At 45.3% G+C, this 24890-nt stretch overlaps 1 protein-coding gene across 4 annotated transcripts in view; it reads right to left on the reverse strand.

Moving 5' to 3' along the window:
* Positions 1 to 6307: 6307 nt before the first annotated feature.
* The window catches only part of CEP350 (centrosomal protein 350), a 71254-nt gene continuing 52671 nt past the window's right edge, over positions 6308 to 24890 (reverse strand). For 3 of the 4 annotated variants that reach the window (XM_035333771.1, XM_035333769.1, XM_035333767.1), the window contains 8 exons: positions 24141 to 24301; positions 23519 to 23658; positions 22678 to 22760; positions 19312 to 21443; positions 17884 to 18285; positions 17650 to 17796; positions 16379 to 16501; positions 6308 to 10377 (listed from right to left, as the gene is read on the reverse strand). In XM_035333771.1, the coding sequence (XP_035189662.1) occupies positions 10183 to 10377; positions 16379 to 16501; positions 17650 to 17796; positions 17884 to 18285; positions 19312 to 21443; positions 22678 to 22760; positions 23519 to 23658; positions 24141 to 24301 (3383 nt within the window). In that variant the 3' untranslated portion in view covers positions 6308 to 10182. The remainder of the gene's footprint in view (positions 10378 to 16378; positions 16502 to 17649; positions 17797 to 17883; positions 18286 to 19311; positions 21444 to 22677; positions 22761 to 23518; positions 23659 to 24140; positions 24302 to 24890) is intronic. The other variant, XM_035333768.1, reaches the window with a different exon arrangement.

Here is a 24890-nt window from a genome sequence, read left to right on the forward strand (position 1 = left end):
CACACACACCCCGCCGCCATTACAGCGCCCCCTGACGGGAGCTGCTCCCGCCTGAGGGGGAGTTTGGAGGGGGTCTGTCAGGACACCCCCCCCCCCCCCACACACACCACACACAGATCCCAGCTCGGGGGGCTCAGCTGCACCCCGACATTTTGGGGGGTGCACAGTCTGGGGGGGTCCCGACCTGCACCAGCTTGTGCCCCTACACAGCCCCCTGCTACCCCACAGGCATCTCCTTGTGGGGATGGCGGAGGCACCCAGGGTGTCCCCCTGCCCAGGACCCGCACCCCATCACCAGGCAGCCCCCATCCCATGCACTGGCCGGGGGAGGCAGGGGGGTGTCCCAGGAGACCATCCCCAAAAGGCCACCAGCACCCGCGGACACACCGCGTAAAATTCTGATAAAACAACAGAAGACCAAAGGCGGCTGATTCAGGCCCAAAACCTGCGGCGCTGCCATTATGGAAATTCCTCGAGGGAAGCCGCCTGCGTGACGGCAGCACCCAGCTCGGACACCCTGACGTCAGCCAGGGCCACGCCGGCTGGGTGGCATCTGCAGGGGTGTCCCCCCCACCCATCGCTGTCCCCACACGTGGCGGGGACACCCAGGGGTGCCCGGGGCTGGCGGCTGCCATCGAGGAGCGATGCCCGCCTGCGTTACGCACCACAAAGGCCCCAAATCCGGCTCCTCCGCCCCAAAAGAAGCAGGGATTCCCAGCCCTCCAGCCCCAGGTGGGGCCGCGGGCTCCCCGCCCGCCCGGCCGTGCCGGTGCTCACGCACGCACCCGCCTCGCCAGCCGGAAGGTGCCCGTTGCACAGTGCCCCGGGGCAGAGCTGGACGTGGCCTCCTCTCAAAATAAAAACTCAAAAGCCACCCTAAAAGGTGCTGTCTCCAAAAGGAAGGTCTTCCTGCCTTCCCCGCCCCTGGTGACAAGGGGCCCCGTGATGCAGGGTGCCCATCGCTCCCCAGAGCCGGGTGCTGGCTCCAGCCCCAGAAAGGCCATTAGCCGCGACGGGCCCCACCTAGGTATTTTAGGAGGACTTGCCATGCTAGAAAAACAAGCCTGCAAGAGCCAAGCCTTGCCCTGGCAGGGGAGCACTGGGGCCTCGGAGCGGGGCACGGCCCTAGGGGTGCAAGGGGGAGGCGATGGGGACAGAGCCCATGGAGGTGAGGGCAGCACGGGTGCCCCCATGCACCCTTCGTGGGTCCAAGCTGATGCGAACGGGGGCAGAGGGTGGTACAACGCAGCCCAGGAGCTGGGATTAAATCCCAACGGGATTATCACAGCACAGGGAGGGGGCCCCTGCATGGCTGATGTGAGCAGCAGCCTCTGGCTGGTGTGGGGATGATGCCACAGCTTGCTGTCAGCCAGCAGGAGATTAAAAAACAAAAATCCTGCCAGCAGCCGCCCGGTTTCTGTCCGGGGCAGCTGTTCCGACAGCCCCAGTGCTAAGGGATGTAATCACCGTTATTTTACCCTGGGCTAAAGTCCTTGTTTTAAGGGCTCATCAGCATGATGGAGCTATCACGCCGAAGGAGAGGCTCAGCACCAGCCTAATTGCCAGCATCCTCCCCAGGCAGCTCGCCCCTCCCTCCCAAGGCAGCCCAAATTCCTCGAATCCTTTTTTAGCTGCAAAAGCAGCTCCCGCGTGCCCCAAGGCAGCGAGGGGAGAGCCCGCAGCCCGGGGCTCCGGCTCCTTTTGGGGTGAGCCAGGCCCTTGCTCATCCGCCCCGGGCTGGGGATGCTCCTGCTTCCGGGGAGCCGCGGCGTGGGTGCTGCCGACCCCCTGCCGCCAGGCTGGCGCGTCCCTGCGGCACCAGGCACGGGCTTGCCCCCATGGCCTCTCTTTTTTTTTTTTTTTTTTAATTTTTTTTATTACAAGCTTTTTTTCTCTGTGTCAAACTGGGAAGAGCAGGATTTTTATTGTAGATCCCCCCTGAAGGCAAAACAGTTTTTTTTTTTTTTTTTTTTTTTTTTAATTGTTTTTGAAGATGGATTTGAGATTAACTAAAATGATTTTTTAAAATAAAATAAAGAATTGGTAGAAGGCCAGAGAGGCTTTGGGAATGCCCTCCAAGTGCTACCTGCCGCTGGTCCTTCTCTTGCCCTTTGGAGCCCCCAGCCAGCCCCAGAGCCCAGCTTTAGGCTCTCGTGCTGTGGTTGGGAACATGCCTGATTTCCATGAGTAGAGCTCGACAAAATGTCTTCAGCACCCAGCTCAGCATCCTTAACCTGGGGAGGAGACGTGCTTCACTCCCACTTAACGAGGCGAAGGATCCCTGTAGATGCTCCCAAGCTGCACAGGTGTCATGTTCCTTAAGCTCATCAGCTCTCAGATCTCCCTTCCCAGCCAACAGGAACTGCCTTGAAGTCAATGAGATGTGGGCTAAGATCCTCAAAGGCCACTAAGACCTCAGTGAAATCCTTGGAGTCCTGCAGAACTTGTTTCATGTACCCAAAACGGATCGTTTTCACAGACACAAAGAGCTGCTCTGATTGTCTTTGTGCTGGCTTAGAGAGGAGACAAGGAAAGACTATTTGGGTTTTTATGTATTCAGCTCTTGAACTGCCAGAAAGGATTACTGAACGTGCTTTGGAAAATGGGGAAAGATTTATACTGCCTGTTTTTAAAAGCATGAATCTGGCTGCAGAAGACCAATGGCTGAAACCGTCAGGGTAAGGCAACCCAGGAAATTTTCGCATCCCTTTAGTTTTGAAGTTTCGGGGATGGGGAGATCCCAAAACGGACTTTCTTCCTTGAAAATTAAGGAACACGTTCCTGCGTAATTGGGATTCCAGGAACTGACTCCAAGAAAAACACGCGACCGATGCAAGACTCATGGCACAACCATGACAGGTGCCAATGCCGTCACCCAGCCCTGGCACTCAAGAGGCCGTTCGGAGGAGCTGGCACCCGATTCCCCATGACACACGGGTGGACACGAACCCCGACCGATGCCAGTGCTAAGGAGGTGCTCGCTCAGCAGAGTCCCTGGGACCAGCAGAGCCCCTCTGGGCTGCCACCAGTAGCCGGCAGTTGTTGATTTCTACCTTTCCAGCCCAACCAGCCTGTAATAACAACAGACGCGCAAGAAAATCTGGGGTGCATTCTCAGGATGTGATGAATGTGTTCACGTAGTTTGTGTCTGCAGCAGGACTGCAGCAGTTCCAGCCCCTGTCTGCTATTCACCCTCTGCTGATTCATCCCTGCTCAGGAGGACGCAGCCGCGTTGCTCTTTTCAGAGGGCACTGGTAGGACCCGGTGCCCTCTTTCGTACATCGGGGTTGGAAATGAATTGGAGATCCACTCAAAGCCCCTCCTTATAAGTCATCGCCACAGCCCAGGATGCACAGAGCAGATGTTTTCCACTCCAGCTCATCTGCCCAGCGTCCAGGAGCAGATCGGAGGACACCACACCGCCCAGATTTGCCACATCATCATTTGGCAGCTGGCTTAATTGTGGCGCATGAAGCAGAATACCACACAGATGACAACGGGGCGCTCCTCTGGCCGCGGCCGTCCTGCAGCGCAACGCGGGCTCACCTGCCAAGGGCCACACCGTGCCCAACCTCCGGCTGGCTGAGCTGCACGGGCTCCATCACCTCCATAGAGCAACGAGCGGGGTTGAGGTGGGACCAGGCTCCTCAAGCTGAGCGAGGCAAAGGGCAGGATCCTCTTCAGTCCCTCTGTTGTGCTGGAATGAAGGAACACAAAGGCTCTGGCCACATCTCTATCCCTGTGCCACCACCACTCAGCACCATGGCAGGAGATGCTTCCAGCAAACCCCTCTGAAGGTGCAGGAGCTGGCTGATGTTACCACCTGGGATGCCCCCAGAACCGCCATTAATTCCATCTCCAGCAAGCTCAGAGAGCAAATCCCATTTACAGCCAGCCAAGATGTCACAGGTGGTGGCAGACAAGTCAGGCAGCCACCAGGAGCCACCAGGAACCAGCACCGGGGAGGGAGCATGGCCCAGGGCCACAGCAACTCCCACAAAGGGGCCGATGGAAAACCCCAAAGCAGGAACCACCAGACCTGCTCAGGCCATCCTCACACACCACGTCCATCAGGCAAAAAAAGGCCTCTTTCCCCATTCACCCTGCTCCTGCCCGACCCTCATCCTCCTTCCAAAAGGAGCCACTGCCCTAGGCAGCTCTGCTCTCCTCCTTTCCCCCAGCTTTCCCCAGGGGAGGGGGCAGGAAGGTGCAAATCGGGGCCCAGGAATTTTATTTGCCACGCCACGGCCAGGCAGCCCCCTCCCCTCCTTCCTGTGCCCTGCAGAGAGCTGCTGGCATCCAGCAGCTCCCTGCCAGCTCCTTTTCTTCCCAGGGCCGTGCTAATGAGGACCAAGGGGCACTGCGGAAGCCCTTATGCTATGCAGGACACAAAATGCGGAGTGGAGACAGCATTTCGAACACGACAGAGTTTTAGGGAGGGCGATGGCACCACCTCCCTGGGGAGACACCGCACCAGCACCCCACAGTGTCCCAGGGAAGGCAGCTGCCTGCCGTTGCCCAACCCAGGAGTTGCACCAGGTCCACGGGCGCAGCCTTCACAAGGCAGCTGCGCTCAGGCAGTGTCGGGAAGAGTTGCACCAACGCCCCAGTAGAAAGTCTGTGCCAAAGTGGAGCAACGTCGGTTTGCAAATGAGGAAATTAGAGCCTTCATCAAGCTGATTACCGGCCATCCTGGGCAGGGACGTGGTAGCGATGCAGCACTTTGCCGTGTCACTTGCCAGAGCACCGTGGCAGCCTTCCCGCTGCTCAGGCCCTTTTTAAAGGGAAGCCAGATCTCCAGACGGAGAAGCACAGTTCATTTTGTTCCAGCATGAAATGCACTCTAAGCCACTTCCAGGGACAGATGCTGATGGCAGCAAGTAGATCCCTGTCTGCAAACACAAGGCTCAAGGAGCGAAATAGCTGCAGGGTGAGGGAAGTGCCACGGCTGCTCTCCTGCTGTTTGATAATGAGCGCGCAGAGGCTGCAGCACCGCTTTGTTTCAGCCCTTTGGGCAGTAAGTGCCCCACCGCTGCGCTCTGGCTGGTTCAGAGCGAGCTCAGGCGGTTGCGATGCTCTCCACCGAGCGCTGACACCGTGGGACTGCAGCAAAACAGCCTCTGAAAGGAGTGCACCAAGCCTTCCCTCCAGGGTGAGGTACCTCTGCTAAGGAGAATCAGCAAAAAACTGCCCAGCGCAGTGTTTAATAATGCCTTGGCAGTGGTTTTGTTCACCCCTATATAACTCACCCGAGCTGGAAGCGCAGCGCTGCTTTCTTGTAGGCTGTTTGCACATCTGATTAGGCACAGGTCCACCTGCACAGGGAACTGCATCAGTTTACTGTGCAAGCTCACTAACCTGCGGTTTTTCTTGCTCCAAACTCCACTTTCCCAGAGAACATTTCCAACATGCTTACTAGACAGAAATCAGTGCTTAACGCTCAGCTATATGTTAAATGGCCCCAAAACACAGCAGAGGTACAGGAGCAGCAGCAGCAGCCACAGATCCTCAACAGGCTCAACAAATGCCCTGGGTCTTCCCCGTCTCGTGCTGCGCCCATTCTGCTCCTCCTGCACCTCACGGCCGCCTGCCCACACGCCTGGAGTTTGGCACCGCAACTGCTCAGACCTCCTCTTGCAAAGCTCTCGTAACTTCCACATGTTAAAAGGTTTTGGCTTTGTTTTTTTCCTGTTCAGAAGACAGTTTGCAACCATCAGAAGAGAAAGGAAACCACAAGGATTTAGGACAGCTTCACCAAGAAATGAAGTTTTCAGGCCGCGGTGTTCTCCCCCCCTCCCCGTACCCCCCCCTTGCTGAGGAAGTGAGCAGAGCTGGGGGCAGCAGCTTTACTGAACTGTGAAAATTTAGGAGCCTAATTGAGTGCTCTGAAACAAGGCTTAGGCTCTGAAGAATTTCATTCCAACACTGTTAAGATCTCTCTTTTTTTTTTTTTTTTTTTTTTTTTTTTTCAAATGTTGGAAACCATGAGTTTTTAAAACCTATTTTACATAAAGGCAAAGAGTGATTTTTCTCCTGGCAAGGCGGTGTAGTGCCTTTCTGCAATGATTACGCAATGTTATTTTCTGTTTTCGTTTTTATCAGTCAGCTTTAACAATAAGGAAATTCTAGCAACGTGTGATTATAATTAAGGCAACTAATGGGATTTTGTGGACTGTGATTGGCATCGCAAGCACAGCATCAGACAGAGAGGGGAACGTATAAGGGACAAATCTCCAGGACACCTTCAGAATTAGCAGCCATTTGGGTAATTATAAAGCTCCATTTCATAAGGAACCAGGAAACAAGATTAATTTATAAATCAGTTTATTTACAGATTTTGTTCTCTTAAAGTACATTTCAGTTACGAAAGATATTTACACTGGTGTACACAGGGACCCCCCTGGTTATTTTACAGTTCTTAATTACAAAAACCCCTCCACATCCTTGGGTCTGTCTACTGTGCAAAGCTGCTCTGGATGTGAACATTTGCTGAAACTGGCCCAAAAACCAAGTTACCAGGTTATTTACACATACACAGTAAACAGGTTTCTTTTTTAGTATCTCCACAACACAGTACATCGGGAGACGGAGCCTCCCAGAAGGCGGCTTTGCAAATGTATATCAAAAGGCTCTGCAAAGTCAAGGAAAAAAAACTATTAAATGCAGGTTAATTACAGTATTCCTCTTTCATCTGTATATATTTTTGCATTTAACGTTTAAATTACAAATAAGTTCAATAGTTTGCTTTTCTCCATTTTAGTTGATTTGTAAACACTTCAGATGCACTAAATACCTTGTAAGATTCAACTGTTTCTCTGCTGAAAAGTACTTTATTTTCCTAATAGTCTTAAGGTAGCAAAGGGATATGAAAGTCAGAACTGCGCTCAGTTCCGTGCAGAATAGTCACTTAAAAGGTCTCTATCACTGTGCTACTGAAGATCTTCTGCAGGTACACACTTATTCAAGTATTGCAAAAAGCTAAGGCCACTTTTTCAAGAAAGGAAAGTGAACAAGACGGGATTTTTCCAATCCCTCATTCCACCTCGTGAGCAGCGAGCCTCTTCTGAAAGGCAGAAGTGCTGATTTGCCGCAGCTCAGCTCAGGAAGCATCCTGCTGCGAGAGGTACTCACGCTCCTGGTCCTCACGACCCTGGGCTTTCCCACCCGGCACCGAGATCCTTCCGAAAAGGGAATCGCATCTCCACAGTGACAGCGGCCACTGCCTCAAAGAGCTTAGAGGCCTCAGAAAAATCTCGCAGCCTTGAAACTTGTAACGGGGTTGGCACCAAGATAACCAGGACCCAGTAGTATCATCTTGTTCTTTTAGTGGGAAGGTTGGGGAGAGGAGAGAAATACAGAACTCGGCCTCTGCTGTTAAGACTCCAGACTCCCCCCTACCTCCCTGTCATCAGACACGACCCAGACAGACCATTGCTTCATCGCAGTAATCATCAGTCCCAAAGTAACTCAACGCACTCGAGCTATTGAGCATACACTCAACTCAAAGCAACTCAACACACTTGAGGTATTGAGAAGGTAATTCACGTATATTCAAGTCTTTTTAGGGTTGCTCCTGTCAAGGATTGCTACCAAAAAATAAATGGTGATGTTTGCAAATAAAGCCATTACTTACACGGCTTTCTTCTGCCCAAACAGCTGTAAAAATAACTACTGTTGATCTAAACCAGCGAGACAACAGGCACATCATCTCCAGTGGTCCCTGGTACTCTGGCAGGCCACGATGCAGCCTCCTCCCTGCTGGTGGCTGTACCAAAAAAGCCCCACCAGCCCCACGGAACAGCTGAAAAGCCTCCGTGATGCACAGTGTCCTTCTCAGCGCTGGCCACACCATCTACGGGACAGAAGCTAACTGCGCTCCTCTGATACTCAGCCACCAGCCTGCGCTGCGGGTTTCTACCTTCTTTTCGTAATTGCTACCTATAAAAATAACAATTGTCTCTATTGAAAAAGATACGCCCAGGAAAGGGAATCTGAGGCAGTGACCCAAGCAGTGACACCAGGCTGGTTAAATGCAGCAGCTTTAGTTTGCTTCTATTTTAAGCATTCGAGAATTTCACAGTTCAGCATCATGACACCTTAGGCGGACAAATGAATCACTTAAGGAAAAAGGCTGAACGTTGCTCTGCCAAGACCATTTGACTTCCAGCCAGCCAGAAAGGCTGCTACTGCAGGACAGACATGCATATGCCCTGCTGGAGGTGTTCCTATTACAGCGTTATCTCCTCCTTCTTCCACTTGTTAAGCTTCTATGAATATGGCTCACCATTAACTCGCAAGTGAGGTGCTGGCAATACTACATCTGAGAGTCTGCTTGGACCTCTGATAAATCCAACACTTCCCAGTGCTGTCCCTGAAGAATTACCAGCCACGTGTCGTTGTGCAAAATGCAAATATTCCAATGATAGCTTTCTAAAACAAAAGAAAAAAGGGAAAAGAAAAACCCTAATGGAGCAGTAGCAGAGATAAGCATACTAAGAAGCCCAAGAACCAAGCAGATGAAAGAAGCAGCAGGTATCTCCCCCATCATGCCTATCGTGGGCAGCAGCATCTTTGGGGGACCCTCCAAGAGGGCTTCGAAGCATCTCCCTGCACTCCAATGTGTCTGGAGAACCGGACTCTCCTCTGCATCTTGTCCCAGGTTAACAAACAGGGACATCCACTATTAAGGCATCAACGTTCGACCCCAGATTGTCTGTGTTCATCCAAGAGAAACACCAGAATGGGAGGGACAGATTAGGAAAGAGAACTCAGCAGAAGGACACTGTGGTTCAACCCGGCACTGAATGAACCAGGTAACAGCTGCCCATGGCCTAGAAGTTCTGGGAAAGGTAGGAAGGAAACAGACGGAGCAGGGAAGTTTCACACCATTTTTCAGCTCGGTCCCTTCAACTCTCCCTTGTCTCTGAATCAGGTGCAGAGAAGCTCCATTCCTAGCTGTACCTTTGCTTCCCACCCCCAGTCACTGAGGTTTGGTTCCTCTCACCTTCCCTGTATCTGCCTCGAGGAGCTGGAGGTTTTGTGTGAAGAATACAGACACCGGCAGTTTCCAGAACAGACGCTTTCTCACGTTTGGCTGTCTCAAAATATAAGATAGCACAACCAACTGCACAGGACACTCTCCTATAACCCACTTAATAAATTATCTGAAAATAAATTAAAAAAAAGCCACAAGCACAAAACATGCAGACAGTCAAGCACTGCTTTCTTTGGTGAATACACTCTGTTCTCTAAATTGTTCAAGTAACTGCTTCTCCGAATTATTAGGTGACAAGAAGGGAGAAAGCTGAGGGTGTGAAGGCCAAATTTTTGCAAGGAAACATTTTCCACTCCTGCATGTCTCGTGCCTGAGAGAATCCTGAGTATCCGTTATCTAGGAGCAGCTGGTGCTCCAGGAAGTGAAGAAGTGCTACACAGTAGGAGGAAAGTTGTCCACGGGCTCATCTTTCATGTTTGGCATGAGGCGGCCTTTATCTTGCTCCACCTCTGGATTGAAGCACGTTAATATAGGAAAAGCAGTAAGAATTCTTTACTTGAATGCAAAAAGCAACATCACCTAATTTCCCTGGACTGACTGGCACCGTATCTGGCACCACATCTCAGGAAGAAAGACGAAAACCAGCTTCACAGAAAATGGAATTAACTGGGCTCCAGAGCAGAAGAAACTGATGCACATTGTTAGGGCTGCAGGAGAAGAGGTGTTAAGGTTTTAACACTGTTCAGTATGGTAAATATTCATTTATGACTAAAACCTGACCAAACCATTTCTTCTGCAAATTACTCACATTTCTAAAGACAACTCTAGTACTGATGGCTGACAGCCATTCCAGCAGAACAGCCAATATCCCAACTTAACCCAACCCTTTTGGAACACAGGCTGCACGTCAGAGCCCCAGGCAGGGGCCACGGACAGCTGCCGACAGCGATGTGGCATAACTGCATCGGCACGCAAACAGTCTGAGCACTCCACAATGCAGCCTCTAGTGAGGATCAGCTTGTTCCAAGCAACAAATCCGGTGCAAGGTCTCTAGCGGCAGAGGATGCAAGTTCAGGTTGCTGTAATCACATCTGTATTGCCTTTAAAACCCAGGTGTGGAAGTCCAGCAGCAGTTGCTCGCAGGGTGCAGAGTACGTCGGGAGTCAGAAAGGCCCATGACTCAGTGGTTACGCAGCGTCAAGTTTATTTTCAGCTCTGTCAACAAGCAGTAATCTCTGCTGTTTCCCACTTGTCTGGTTCAGTACATCAATAGTGTCTCTGATTAAGGCCTCGAAGATCCCGTCTGCCAACTGCATCTTTACACACAGTTCATCCTCATCGTAGTTCACCCACTGTGCTTCTTCCTCGTGAAGTTCCTGCACCTGGGCGGGTAGAGAGGAAAAGGCAGAAGAAACAAACATTACAATTCCATTGCTCTAGGATAATATCTCCTGCAAAGTTCCAGAAAGAGTCCATAACAGTCTGTATCTGCCAACAGCTTGTCTGTCTTTACAAGAGATTACAGAAAATGCTTGGAATAGCGAAACGGACACAGATCTATTTGAACCAGGCTATTCCACTGCAGGAACATTTGCTGCCTTTTACCACACTACTCCTTTCAAAGGATTTCATATTCCTGCACACTTTTTTCACTTGAAAGAACTCAGTTAATGGGATATTTTTGACCAATACCAGCACAAGCTCCATTAAAAACTCCCTAATTGCCCATTTGCAGGAAGCTGATTTCACACAGCTTAAACTGGTAAGGAATCATGCAAAGGGCTTCAAAAGGGGAAGGGGAAAAAAGACTTGACTGCAGTTCAGATTATTTGAATTAGAAAACCTAAAGGAACTTATGAACTTCCCCAGTTCTTCTGTACAGGAAGACAAAACACTGGTGTGTGTTGTATGGCAGTCCTACAACTCATTTGCACAAATTACTTCATGCTTCATTGGATTTGAGAGCATTATTACAAATCGCATTTTGTGCTATTACAGCCAGAAGAATAACTCAATGAATATTTATTTCTGTTTATTCTTAAATTGTTGACAAGCAAAATCCCATTTCACTGGTCACTGGCAAATAGGTGTCTGAGTAACAGCCAGAAGTAATCTCATTCAGCAAATAAAGTCTTACCAGGAGTCTCTCCAAATTCCACACCTCCAATTAAACTTACTAGAAATTTGTTTTAGTGACTGTTTTAGTAATACAGACACATCCTAACAAAGCTCAACCTTCCTCAGAAAAAGGAAGAGTGGGGACAAACATCACTCTCTAAAACGATCCGCTAACCCGGGATCAATATGCAATAGTGTTGTCATCTCAAAGAGCACAAGAGCTACAGCCCCAACGCACGCTTCCTCCCTTCCGTCTGAAGCTGAACCACGCAGCAACTTGCCTGTTTTGAAGGTGACAGCTGCGGCAGCACAGTGATGACTCAATAACCCAAACACAGCGTGAAGCCCAAGAGCAGGCTGCTCTGGGAACCCCAGGGAAGCTGCATTGCTTCCAGGGTTTTTAGCCATTCACAAGGCTTCAGTTACACACGGATTTTCAGTCTGACAGCTCTTTTCTCCTTCTAAGAGAGCCTGGGGAGAGGGGCAGGGATCTCATCCTGCAAACAGCTTTGGAAGAGTCACAACTAAATGCTTACAAATCTCCGTGCTATCGCAGCAAGCATCCTTTTTGGCACAACCTTCATCTCCCTTACAGCTGTCAAAGACGGAGTGTAATGGTTTCATTATGCTCCTTACTAGTAATGAAGAAGCAGCAATACTGGCAATCAAATTTTGACCGTGCATCGTAGGCAAAAAATAGTTTAAATTGTGAACACTATCAAGTGACATATAATTGGGTGTAATTTTGTTTCAGCCATCCACCCCCACACAGACTTCTGAGGTCTCTCCCTCGAGAAGCTTGCTATCTACACTCAGTATGTGCTGGTTGTAAGCTTTGATAAGCTCTGGACTAAATAAAAGCAGCATGTCCCACATCCTCTTGTTAACAAGGAGGTAAAACAAGCACCGATTCGGAGCTGATCACGTGCTGCGTGACCACACACAGACCACTTAGATGAGGAAGAGCAGGAGATAGGCAACCTGGAAAGAAAACGGTGCCACAAAGAAGTGTTACCTAAAAAGAGAGGTCTTGGAGAGAAAACAGAGGTACCAAAAAGGAGACAGTGAATATCCTAACTAGAAGAAAGATCCTGGAAGTGAGGGAAGATTCTGAAGATGAGAGAGATGGGTGGAGACAAGTGCTGGTGGACCACTGTCCCATGACTCCCACGACTGGCAGCTTTGGGCAGCTGCACAACACCAACCCACACGACTTTCTGCCTGACCGTCCCAGGGCAGCAGCATCCTCCCTGCTGGGAACGTAAGGCAAGACCTGGTGAGCTTTAGACAAAGTTTTGATTTCTGTAGATTCCCATTCAAAATCATTAATATCTGCAAAATAAACTACACTGAAGGAGTCACTAGATCATTTGGGAGACTGGAAATAAGAAAAATCCAGAAATAAAGCACTGCCACTGCTTTGGAAGAATGCCAGTACGAGGAAGGCAGGTAGGCCCATTTTCACAGCACTTCACGCCCAGCGTTTGGAAACGTTAAGATGTACAACTGCGTATAAGAGCAGGCTTTGATTCTCTTCTTACAGTTTGACATCCCTTAGGTTTAGGTCATGGGCGCCAGAGAAGTGGGCTTCCGATTAAGCCAGCTTGATAGGGACAGCTCTGCTTTCCTGGGGAATTCAAATTGCACGGTGAACATTTTAGCCCTCGAGTCAACAGGCCAGAAGGATCAAGTGCTTTTCAGCACTCTGTTGGCAGGCTTGTCAGGTGTAAAAACTAAACACGTAGGTTTGGCAGTACCTTTGGCAGTACCGTGTGAGCTTTACTTTCTGAAGCTCAGGATAAAAGAAAAGGGGTGGGAGGGTCAGCACAGGGAAAGCAACAGCAGTGTTTGTTCTAGCCCTGTGCAAACAGATCAGCACAGAGGTTTTGGCTGAAGAACCAAGTGGAAAAATAGTGAGAACAGTCTATTGTTAGCACCTGAACTTAAATAAGGAGATACGAGGGCTCTTACTGTAGCTTACAAAGGTTTTGAAAGGTCTAGGGAACACTGATACACCCAAAGCAGCACCTCTGCCTACGTGTACGTCTGAGATTCTCCCCACAGAGCACAGATAGAATACGCAAGATAAAGGAGGCAATACTAAGGGACACGAAAAGAAAAGCAAACATCTACACATTCCTTTAACTTGAAACTGGTACTGAAGATTTGCTGAAAACATTAATAGTCAGAGCAACTGTCCAGCAGACAAGAACTCTCCTAACAGGTTCTGTTACAAATGCTTTCTAAGGAGAGAGATGCCCGATCAAAGTTGATTGAGCTCCAAAAAACTGAAGAAGAGCACAGTGTTTTTTTGTCACTGGCAGAAAACCGTTGACAACTATTTTAGTGTGGGAAAGAGCAGACAAAAGTGAAAACAGGACTAAAGATGCAGTCGTTGGTGGAAGCAGCAGAGACCAAGGCAGAGCAATGAGGTGAAGGGCTGGTCCATCCGCTTCTCCCCTTGATTCCCAGCTGGTACGATGGCACACTGGCACCCGCCCCTCCTCACATCACCAGGCACTGCCCTAACACAGGCTGCTTCTGCCGTCCTGCCCCCTCCCATCACACTGAACCGTTGCTGCAGTCAAAGACTACTACAAGGAACTAGTTTTAGTCTAACAAGCCTTCTAGGACACATCCAGGAATAACCAGGGAGAGATTAATCCAGGCAAAATAGCCTGGCACTTGCTGTGTGCCTTCAGAAGAAATCTAAGTCAGTTAAGCACGCAGACTTGGCTCTGGGTTTTAGAGCCACCCCCCGTCAGGGCAGACAATGTCACTATTTGATGGTCATTACTAATGTGCTGGAGAAGTAAGCATGCAACAGACTGCTTCTTCCGTATCAAAACCCCTGCATTAGTCATATCTAGCTCCTGGTCAGACAGTATTGGATAGTCAGACGTGTTTAACCCCCCTCCAAGTCATAAAAATACGTAGTTGTCTCAATAAAAACTACGAAAAGATGTTTTCATTTGAAAATTACTTTTACTTGAAGGAGAAATTAAGAAACTGTGAAGGACTTCTGCTCAGAGCTTAAATGCAAGTAAGAGAAGTCAAAGAAAGTTTACCTCTGTTACAAAAGATCATGTTTTATTTTAACTGCTTATCTTTATAAGCAGACAATGAATGTGGAGAATCCATCAGCTCCTCTGTGTAGTCAAATGACATACCCTGCACATTGCAACATAGATATCTGCTAAATAAATCTTCATATAACTTGAAGAAACAGAGCATTTTTGGCTGTGGATTATTTCTAAAGAAGCTTCTACAGCACCTAAACCTACCAAAAAGTCTTGATTTCTTTTTCAGCAAATCATTGTGTTGTACTACTTGAATCTATTTCAGACAAAATTTGTGAAACTCCAAATCTGAATCCTCTGACCAGGGCTACACCGTGAGTTACTGGCAGATTGGCAGCAGATCTTTTACAGACCTGTATATCCAACTGTGAACTCGGATTTGTGTAACCACAGAGCTCATAAATTTAAGCAGAACTTGAATGCTGACAAGGAGACAGAGAAAGCTATCCAAGTAGTTTGTATTTTATAGGGATTATAATAGAATAAGGTAAAAGGAATTGAGCATCATCTCCTTAGGCTTTTTAGTTAGAAGCTTCTCTGACAGCAGCTGATGTTACAGTATGAATTTAGTAGCAATGCCACCAAGACTGCCTTATTCCCAAAGCACGGCATGCTGCAATCTTCACAGTTATTCCCAGACTTCAGATAAAATTTTATTATCACGCTCTAGTGAGAACAAAATAAAATTAAGCACGTTATTTATTAAGCCAAACTTGCCAGAGCTCTATTAATCTCTCATGTCTGGGTCTGCATGTGAATTGCTGGCCAAATTGTCTGAATTTCCAACTTATTCTAGCTACTGCACTTTGATTCCTTCAACTGGAGCAATTTTTCCTAGTCAGGAAACCTTCTTTCCAGGTGTGGCTCAAAGAAATCTGAAGTCAACATCTGAAACTGGTACACAAGCATAACAATTGTACTATTAATCCTCTCAGAGATTTAAACATAAGACTTTTTGCGCACACCACAAACAGCCTCCATAACCCAGAACCAAGAGTACTAGGATACAAGAGTACTCAGATATGCAGGTCCTATACACAAGCCTTTCATTTACATACAATTCAAATTAAACCCCTGGGGAAAAAGCCTCTGTTGGAAACCTTCCACTGATGGGCAATTAGAAGACCATATGACCCATGACCTGAAGTTAGTTCTGTGTGCGCGTGTGTGGAGTCAATTTCAGGGATAATTAAGTAAAGCATGGTGTTAATAACAACTCATATTTCCAAGTGGAACCTTCACCATCATTATAGCCAATAAAGATGTTAACCATCCTGCAACACGAGCCAACAAGTAACCTTTCAAAAACTAGTACACAGCCAAATACTCTCCATCTGGCTTGTTCTAACAGTGAACTGTCTCTACCCAGGGGCAGCTGCATTCACTAGTTCATGGCAAGCACTTTAGGAGCAGAAGTCATGGTCATCGCTTAGCTTTAAGGAAAAGCTTAGCTGTGGGTTCCATCTGGCAAACTGTTTGCCTTGTACTAGGGGAAGTATCATTTTTCACACTGTCTTGTTGAAGTCTTTGCTCTTCTAACCCCAAGACCTTTGCAGCCTTTCAGCTGAATCTGGTTAGCAATCAAGTTATGTTTCCAGTATCACTGCATTCAATTAATCAATATTACTTCAAAATAGAAACATTTCAAATTAAAGTAAAAGGAAAAACGTATTTTATTCCCAAAGAAAAAGTTTACTCTCCTTTCAGTCAAGTATTCCAGTTCCTCCTGCAAATTCATGCTTTAAACCTTGGGGAGTGTGCAAATCTAACCTCCAGTAAAATCCAGTAAGTATGAACTGAGAATTCAAGCAATTCATCTTACTTCATGTGGTTGTGGATGCCCAATCCCCGGAGGTCTTCAAGACCAGGTTAGATGAGGCCCTGAGCAACCTGATCTAGTGGGTTGCGTCCCTGCCTATGGCAGGGCGTTGGAACTAGATGATCTTTAAGGTCCCTTCCAACCCAAGCCATTCTATTATTCTATGATTCATTGGTACTGCTTTTGTTTTGTGTTTTGCTTTGTTTTGGCAAGAGGGTGCTCTCCAAAATTAAACACCTTCCATCAGGATCTTATGCACACTTTGCATTCTGTAAATGGTACGTTCAAATGCTGAAATGTATGACCATGTTATACTTCAGTCTGAGGAACAGAATCTGAAATGTCTGTTCGTATTCATTTACTCACCAATATATGATCCACTCTATCTCGTTTCTTCCGCCCAAATTTCATCATCTTCTGCCAGTCTGTTTTGTGATTAGGTTCTTTCCTCTGGCTGAACAACTTCAGTACTTCAGCTGCAATGAAGCTCTACAGAACAGAAAAGGTGAGATTTATCCTATTTGAGCTCAGGAATGACATGCATACACAATGTTATTTCCCTAAAGAGTAAGACTATAAATGCATAGAAGGCTTCTGTTTAGCCAAGGGATATACGGTGAATACAAGTAAGTTGCAGTGCAAGTCTCTGAGGCAGCTTTACACAGGCAGAACAATTAATAAATCCAGAAATGGGAAAACAAAAAGGCACCCATTCCTGGAACAATCTTGAGAACAAGAATTTTCAGTTAAGCAGTACAGTAAACAGAAGACTGTGATGGTTCACTTTGGAGGAAGTTATTAAAGAAAAGAAGGGAGTGAGTTTGGTGTCCTTGTCCTGTGACCCTGCTCTCCTCTGCCACAGACTTTTCAAAGTCTTCTCAACTAAACAGGTTGATTCAGACATTATTTCTGACTTTCCTAGAGAGTTAACATGCTGTATCTTCAACAGGTTTATCAAAATACGGTCCAAAATAACAATTTAAGAAACAGTACACCTGGGAGTCTTCACTTATGTTCTGACAAGGTGTATTACAAGTTCTTTGTTGAGCACTTTCTGAAAGTTTTTTTTTTTTTTTTTTTTTTTCTCCTAACAACCAGCCCTACAAGTTTAACTTTGGTCCAGTCAGGCTTTACCTTTTGGGGGTTTTGTCCTTTCTCAAGCACTACTACCAGCAACAGGATTTCTCCTTTGGCCAAATACAGCAATAACCTCACCAGTCAAAGCTTGGATCCGTACAGGCAACTCCCACTCTTCTCAGTGAGGTTGGCACAGGTGTGTCTGATGAAAAAATCCATTTGGCCCAACCCTGCAGTTGGATCCATGCCACTATACCCAATACAGAGTTCCAATGAGGTCTGCTGAAGCAGCAGTCTGTCAGCATACCAATTTTGTAAGACCTAGGTCTTCCTGTCAGTTTTGCATAGAGGATTGTGCTTTAACTAGTATCAGCCAAGAAGACTGGGAGGCAAATCTGTTGAGTAAAATGGACCATCTTGACAAATTCCCTTTCAGGTTTGAAATCTCATTTCTTTTCTCAACACTTCTCGTATTGGATAGACCTATCTATTAAGCCTCAGGCAACTGTCACTACAACATTTTTAATCTCTTCCCTGTCATCACAAGGATTTCTTCCTACCTTGATTTCATCCAGATCATTTGGATCTTTTACTCGGCGAAAGTAAGCAGATGCAATCCTACGTGGTTTCATCCAAATAGGCTGATTTAGATTAGGATCCTTAGCAAAGATTTCTCCAAAGATCTCTCTTGTTAAATCAAACACCACCTTAACAAAGGAAGAAGTGAGAATTAAGGCTTCTGATCTTCATGGTAACAATTCAAAGGACAAGAACAAAATGCCTAAAGACTGTACCTTTTCATAGACCTGTTTGTTTATCGTGTCCGTGTCTTGCTCTTTAATGGTACCACTAAGCTCAGTGTGAAGGCTGAAATTTTGAAGATCATGACCCAGCTCTTTCAGTTTCCAGAGTTCCTCAGATGCTGCATGCACCATACCTTCCACCTCCACTGCAGTAAGAGGGACTGTCAAAGGCTCCTCACACGGCTTTGTTGGAACTTTCTGTGCTTCTACCTTGGGCAGCACTGCTGGTTCCTCAGCTTGTTTCTGCTGGACCTTACGGGAACTAAGGCCATAGTCCTCATCAAACCAATCTTGATCGTCTCCCAGCACGCTCAGAAGCTCCCGACTGAGCTCCAGCTCAGCCAGCCTCTTGGCAAGCTCCTCCTGACCGCTTGCACCAAACACTGGACTCTCCTGTGAATTAAGAGTCATGGAGCAAATATAAAGCAGTGTCACACTGTTGTCTATCAGGCATTCAACTTGCATTTTTAAGTGCTCTACTAATTGGCTGTATATCCACAACTACTCTCAATTCTTTCAAAGATAATAAACAGTGCACAGTAAAATTAGAAATGTTTCAACTCAAATACCTGGATCTTCTACCACTCCTGATGAACACTTTCAGAGGGTTCCTACAGAGTGTAGAAGACCACCTGTACCTGCCCACTGTGTGTCCTGATGTTTAACTGTTTAGGAAAGGCTGAGTAGTTTAAAGAGTGATAGCGTGACACGTAACTTCACTTTGCTTACCAGCAAGTCTCAGATCTGCTTCAACAGCCTAAAAGCTTTTAGCAGGCAATGGCTGTTTTAGTGACTGAGCAATGGTGAAATGAGCTGAAGCTTTCTGTGATGATAATATATTGAGATGAATGGCAAAGCAGACAGGTTTACTGACATCTTCAGCAGAAAGGTCAAGTTCTAAATCTGTGTCATTAATGGTTGTTCTGAGGAAGCTTGAACTTCCATGGCTCGTGATATATTACTTCTGTGGATAGAGCAGTCTGATAACTTAACAACCTCTATAGCAACTACTTATTTTACAGGATGGTTATTTCATATCAAGGACAGACAGAGGTAAGTTTAGAGTTTATTTTGACATTTTGACATTCTAAAATTTTGACATTTTTAGAATAAAATTGAGGGTAACAATTAAATTAAATCAAACACATAAGCAGAACGCAATCTAAATGAAGTATTTTTTACTTTGATGTGCCAAAACCTGTCTTTGAGCCTGCAGGGCTCAAAGTTGGGAACGGGGAAACACAAGAACACGCATTACGCATATACATATAGACACAATCTTCACACCACCAAACAGAACTTGGAAGGAAAAAAAAAACAAAAAAACTGGTGCTACACTGCATTCTTCAGGTTCAATAATCATCAGTCAAAGCAACCATCATCAACTCTTAAAATTAGCGCAAAATATTTGTTACTTACTGGTCTGGGACACATGTCTGGAGAGGAAAGTTCTTCTCTTTCATCTTCCAAGTCCGAGCTTAGAAAAAAATTATTCAGTCCATCAGGAATCTGCTTTTCTACTTGCTGGGATGGGGGATTGGATTCCTCCCTCACATCACAGAGTTCCTGGTTGCTGAGCTGGATTTTCTCATTCCTGACCTTCTTTATTTGCTGTAACTGATCGACTATATCTTTCATAAAATCTTTAAGCAGACTGTCTGTCAGCAAACTGACCTTTTCCAGTTTGTCTTTCGACTTTTCTTCTTCTCTAAATGGTAGTCTAAGCTGGGCTTCTAATTGGTTCTTTTCTTTTGTCAGCAAATCCAGAAGTGGAGTTGCAGGCTTCTCCACAACTCCAGGAGAGAGATCATCTAACTTTTCAGAACACTCTTCCCCCAGTGTTTTCTGTCTCTCCAGTTTTTCAGAAAGGAAATCGGAGATGTCATCCAACTGAACAGTGGAAAAAAAGTCCATCACATCAGAAACGGGAGGAGCAAGGTTGGCCTCCTCTTTTATAGCATGCTTCAGATAAGCCACCACAGACTGTTCTGGGGCAAGTGATTCAGTAGCTACAGAAATCTCCTTTATGCTGTTTGCTTTGGAAGATGAGTCCTCATCTATGTTTTCTCCAGCTGAGGCTTCTGAAACAGCTCTGTCTGCAGGAGTTTTATTCTGGGAAGAGTTCTCTGTTGCACTTCTGCTCTGGCTTTCATCTTCTTTGCCAGATTTGGAAATTCCTTTGCCTTTCTGCTCAGCTTTGTGTTGCTTCTCCAGTCTGTCATCAAAGAATGAATCTTCATCCTTATTTGTGTCTAAATGGCTATCGATACTTTCTGCAATGTGAGAGATTTTTTGAGGAGGAGCAAAAATACCATGCTTTTCTTTGCAATCAAAATATCTAATACCATCGTAAGTTCCATTATTGTTCCCTTCAGGATTATCCAACTCCACACCAGCCCAAAACCCTTTGGCAAATTTAGTCAGACCTTTGAATCGCAGTGTTCCAGGCTGGACTTTACTCACAAGTACCCTATCACCAATGCTGAAGTTTGACAAATTATCTGTTTTTTCTGTGACTGAAGCAGAGGCCCATGGTGGTGGCTGAGTAGGAGCCTGCTCTTTCTCCACATCAATGCGTTCCGTATTTTTCAGAAGTTCTGTTGGAGACTTAAGTTCCAACAACCTCTCCGAATGCTTGCTGCCGGAGAGAGAAAGAGATTTGTCACTGAGGTATTCACTGATTTCGCCATCACTGCCAAGGCTCGTGGATCTGCTTCTGTTGGTTCCTGTGTGCTGTGACTGCTCTCTCTGTGACTGAGTGTCCCCTTTAGGGGAGAGAAGGGACACTTCAAAGTCATCTTCGTAATGTTCCACAGCAAGTGTTTCTTCAATTGATGCCTGTTTCCTGGAGGAGGATCCTTCAAAGTCTTCAACATATGATGGCTCTTTTTGACTAAACAGGTGTTCTGAAAGCAGATCACCTTTTTCCTCTGCTGATTTGCTCAATTTGCAATAAGACTCGTCTACGTTTGGGACAGTTACAGCATCTTTGTCTGCCAGTCTCTGTCCTAAGACTTCTTCCTTACCATGACGGCTTTCCACAGACAAACCAAAAGGTTCCTTTAGAGAGTGTTCTTTTTCAGAATGGAGGAATTCTGAAATAACTGGAGGACTAATGGAGGAATTCCTGAAATAAATTTCTGGAATAACATCCAATGAACTCTCCTGTTCTTTATCTAATGTCAACAACACATCAGAACTTTCCAAAGGTTTAACATAGGAATCTTCAATCTCACATTCTTCTGATTTTATATATTCCAAATCTTCTGGTATCTCAGATTTATGACTGAAGACATCCTCCTCATTGGGTACATGTACTGCAATGCTTGTGGACCCATGTGATATCCTACTGATGTCCCTACTAATGTCTTTTGTGTCTTTGAGAAGAGCTGGTAAGGACACGTGATCTAGGGAATCACCAGATCCTGCTCTGGAACTCCTTGGTGACATTAAACCTGAGGAAGATTTTCTGGAAGGTTCTTCTGCATGAACATCTGTCACCTTCTTGGTGTGCACAGACACAGATCTCTCAGTTCTTGATGACACAGCATCTTGAAGGAAAATAAAAGTGAATCATGAAAAGTGAACCACAACAGATGGCATAGCCTGCATTGTCTCATTGAAGACTGCAACCATAGCCAACAAAATTAACATCAAGGTTTCTATGCTAAAAGATGCAAACTGGTGCCTTGGAAACACAGATTTCTAGCTGTCCTACAAACATTTGTCCAGTTCCAGCATTAGAACTCTTTCTTTATAATTCTGTTTCTTGTACCGTTTTATAATACTATACAATACTTAGCCCACCATAAGGGCTTGGCAACCTCATCTCGTGGAAAGTATGCCTGCCCATGGCAGGGGTTTGCAACTGGATGATCATTAAGGTCCTTTCCAACTCAGACCATTCTATCATTCTATAAAAACAACCAAGCTTAGAACTGCAGACAGAATCATAGAATCACAGAATCGCTTGGGCTGGAAGGGACCTCAAAGACAAGGCAGGGATGCCACCCACTAGATCAGGTTGCCCAGAGCCTCGTCCAGCCTGGCCTTTAACACCTCCAGGGATGGGGCATCCATAGCTTCCCTGGAAAACTGTTCATTAGATAAAAATTATCAACAGCAAAACACTGATAAGTATTAAAAAAAGGAACCAACTGTTCCTAAATATCTACTTCTAAAGCCTTAATTATTTTGGTTTTCTTAATTTCCCCCAAGTACTTTCCCTCTTTGTTTCCTCCAGGAAACAAAATAAAAGGAAAAAGGCTGTCACGTAATTATGATTCTATAAAAACCTAGGCAAGAATAAAAGTAAATAGTGAAGATTCAGGAAACAGCAAAAGCAAATGCCTACTAAGTAGAATTAATAAAGCATGAACAAAAAAACTTTATTTAAAATTTAGAACTATACAAAATATATAGTTATATTTGTTATATTTGTATTTTTAGTTACATTTTATAGATACAGCATATCTCATCAACATTTGTACTACTAATTCCTTAAAATAAAGAACTAAAATACTATGAGGTTTCAGAATTGGGAACTGGGGGAGTAAGGGAAGGGAGCCATAACTTAGGAACCTCCACTCCCCAAATATTTCCAAGACCACAACAAATGTAATTGTAAACATCAAAGAGTAAAAGATATAGCTTCACCATTCTGGTTTTATCAAGTCTCCACGCTCTCTTAAAACCTCTTCTTGAATAAAGGATAAGATTAAAGAAGTTTAAAACAGTCAGGCTTCAAGACCTTCATCTGTAGTACTGATTCTTCCATTTACATACCTGCATACTCTGCAATGGATTCCAAAGATGCTCTGGATCGCTCTGATTCAGTCAGTGATTTCCAGTTTTTAGCTGTCTCTGGCCTAAAGTTGAAATATTGAGTTGTGTGAACCATTGTTACATGAGAAAGTGCTCTGTTGTTTTTTAGAATAAATAAAAATTAAAATATGAGCATCTAGAATTCTATCAATGTATTAATGATAACAACTGGTTTGGTTTGTCAACATACTGTTAACTTAGAAAACAGGAATGGGGACAGAGTTGATGATTTGGCAAACCATGGAAAATAATTTTTTTAAAAGACTAATCACAATCCTTGACCTTTTTGCAGCCAAAAAAGAGAAAATGACTTTTTTTTTTTTAATAAAAAAGAAGAATGCACTAAAATTGCACCATCTGCTGGAGAAAATGAAACAATACTGTAAGTGCAAAAAGTCAGCTGAATTGTCTACTTTTTAAAACATGAGATCAAAAAGAGATGTAAATTGAAAAGATGAACAATTTGCCTCACAGTGCAACAGGCATAAAAACTCTTACAGGTCAGTGATCCGAACAACCGCTTTAAACATTCTTGCTTAATCAAAAATTATTATTCAGAAAGAACTTGAAAATAGGACTTGAAAGGCTGGGCAGGATAGAAATAAGATGAATATGATTACAGGGACAGTGCATCTTATCTATTTTGGGCCAAATGCAACCAGCAAATGTGTCAGCAGCACGCTGCCACTGTCCAGTGCTTTGAGGAAGAGCAGTTAGCAGCTTTGCTTGCACCAAAGGTCTCTGCTCAAACAGCAATCTCTGCAGTTTCAGAATAATCTAAGCAAGAAGAAATCCCATTTACCTATGGAGTGGTGGTGCCTTGATCTTAGGTTTTTCAGCAGCAGCTGAATACGGAGTTTTAATCTGAGGTTTGGCTGTGGGTGATAAGTCCAGATCTTGGCTCAGCTCTGCTTCAGTCTTCTTGATAAACTCATCATATGACTGATCATAAAAAAAGTTACGACTGTTAATCTACTAAACCATAACTACTACAATTTGGTATACAAAACCTATCAAAATAAATAAAGCATAGCCTCAACCATTTAAGGACGCTCTCAGTTTCTCTGTATTGTTTTACTTCCTAAAACTCCATAGCTGTGAATCCTGGAAATCAATACTTTACTTTCAAAAATGAATTACATAAGCATCACTGTTTAACCCAAGCTGGGATACTAATGTGTACGAACATATATAAACCCCACCGAACACTGTAACCTGTTAAAGATACACATTTTAAAGGCTGTGATTTTGCCTCCAGGGCTCTGGTTTATTACTGAAAGCAGTTAGCTAACCAAAAACAGTCCTACTTCCATCACAATTAACATGCCTTTCACAGCTGTTGATAAACTATTTTGCCAACAACCACCATACTATAATGATTTATCCATAGCTTTTACTTTGCCCCTTTTCCTATGGTTCCTAACCTCCAGTTGTTTGATCAAACTGGCCTCCTGGGCTTTCAGTCTCTCCTTTTGCCTCTTCTTCTGTTCCTTTTTCAGCTGGTAAACCACAGACTTCCTTTTCCGTAGTTCATCCTTCAGGGCCCTGATCCGTCCTTCAATATCACTTTGATCAGATGTGGTTTCTGAAAAAAGTTTCATTTTAGCCTTTAAATAACTTGTAAACCAATTCTATGTAAAGCAATCAACAGTCATATAGTAAACACAAAATATGGTTCAAGTGAAATATTCAAGAAATGATATTAATTTCAATATATTAAGACCCTTCAAGTGGGATCTTGGATTCACAGCAGTACTGTATAACATATGAAAGAAAAAGCACTGCATCTTACTTAATTTACAAGAGAGAAAGGCTCTGATACATGCAGTAACGTGTTACCAAACTTGTTCACGTCAATTGCCCACATTCACGTTGCTACCTCATTAAGGGCTTATCCCATCAGCTGTTGCAGAAATTAACCTTTGCTGACATTTAAAAATATGACAGCTCAACAATGCATACCAAAAACACAACTGAAGCATCTATATACAGTCACCATATACAGTTTCAAACTACAAGGTACACTTTATTGATGAGATCTTGGAATAACAGACTCCACAAGCAGGTTAGGTTTCCAGCCACTTCAGATTTTCTGCCACCTTGGCTAAATACATCTATGAAACGGAAAGTTGACTGGCTGGCAGCTGGAAGGAAAGCCAGTTTGAACGATGAAG

Source organism: Oxyura jamaicensis, chromosome 8, assembly GCF_011077185.1.
Source record: "Oxyura jamaicensis isolate SHBP4307 breed ruddy duck chromosome 8, BPBGC_Ojam_1.0, whole genome shotgun sequence".
In the NCBI taxonomy this organism is placed as follows: domain Eukaryota; kingdom Metazoa; phylum Chordata; class Aves; order Anseriformes; family Anatidae; genus Oxyura; species Oxyura jamaicensis.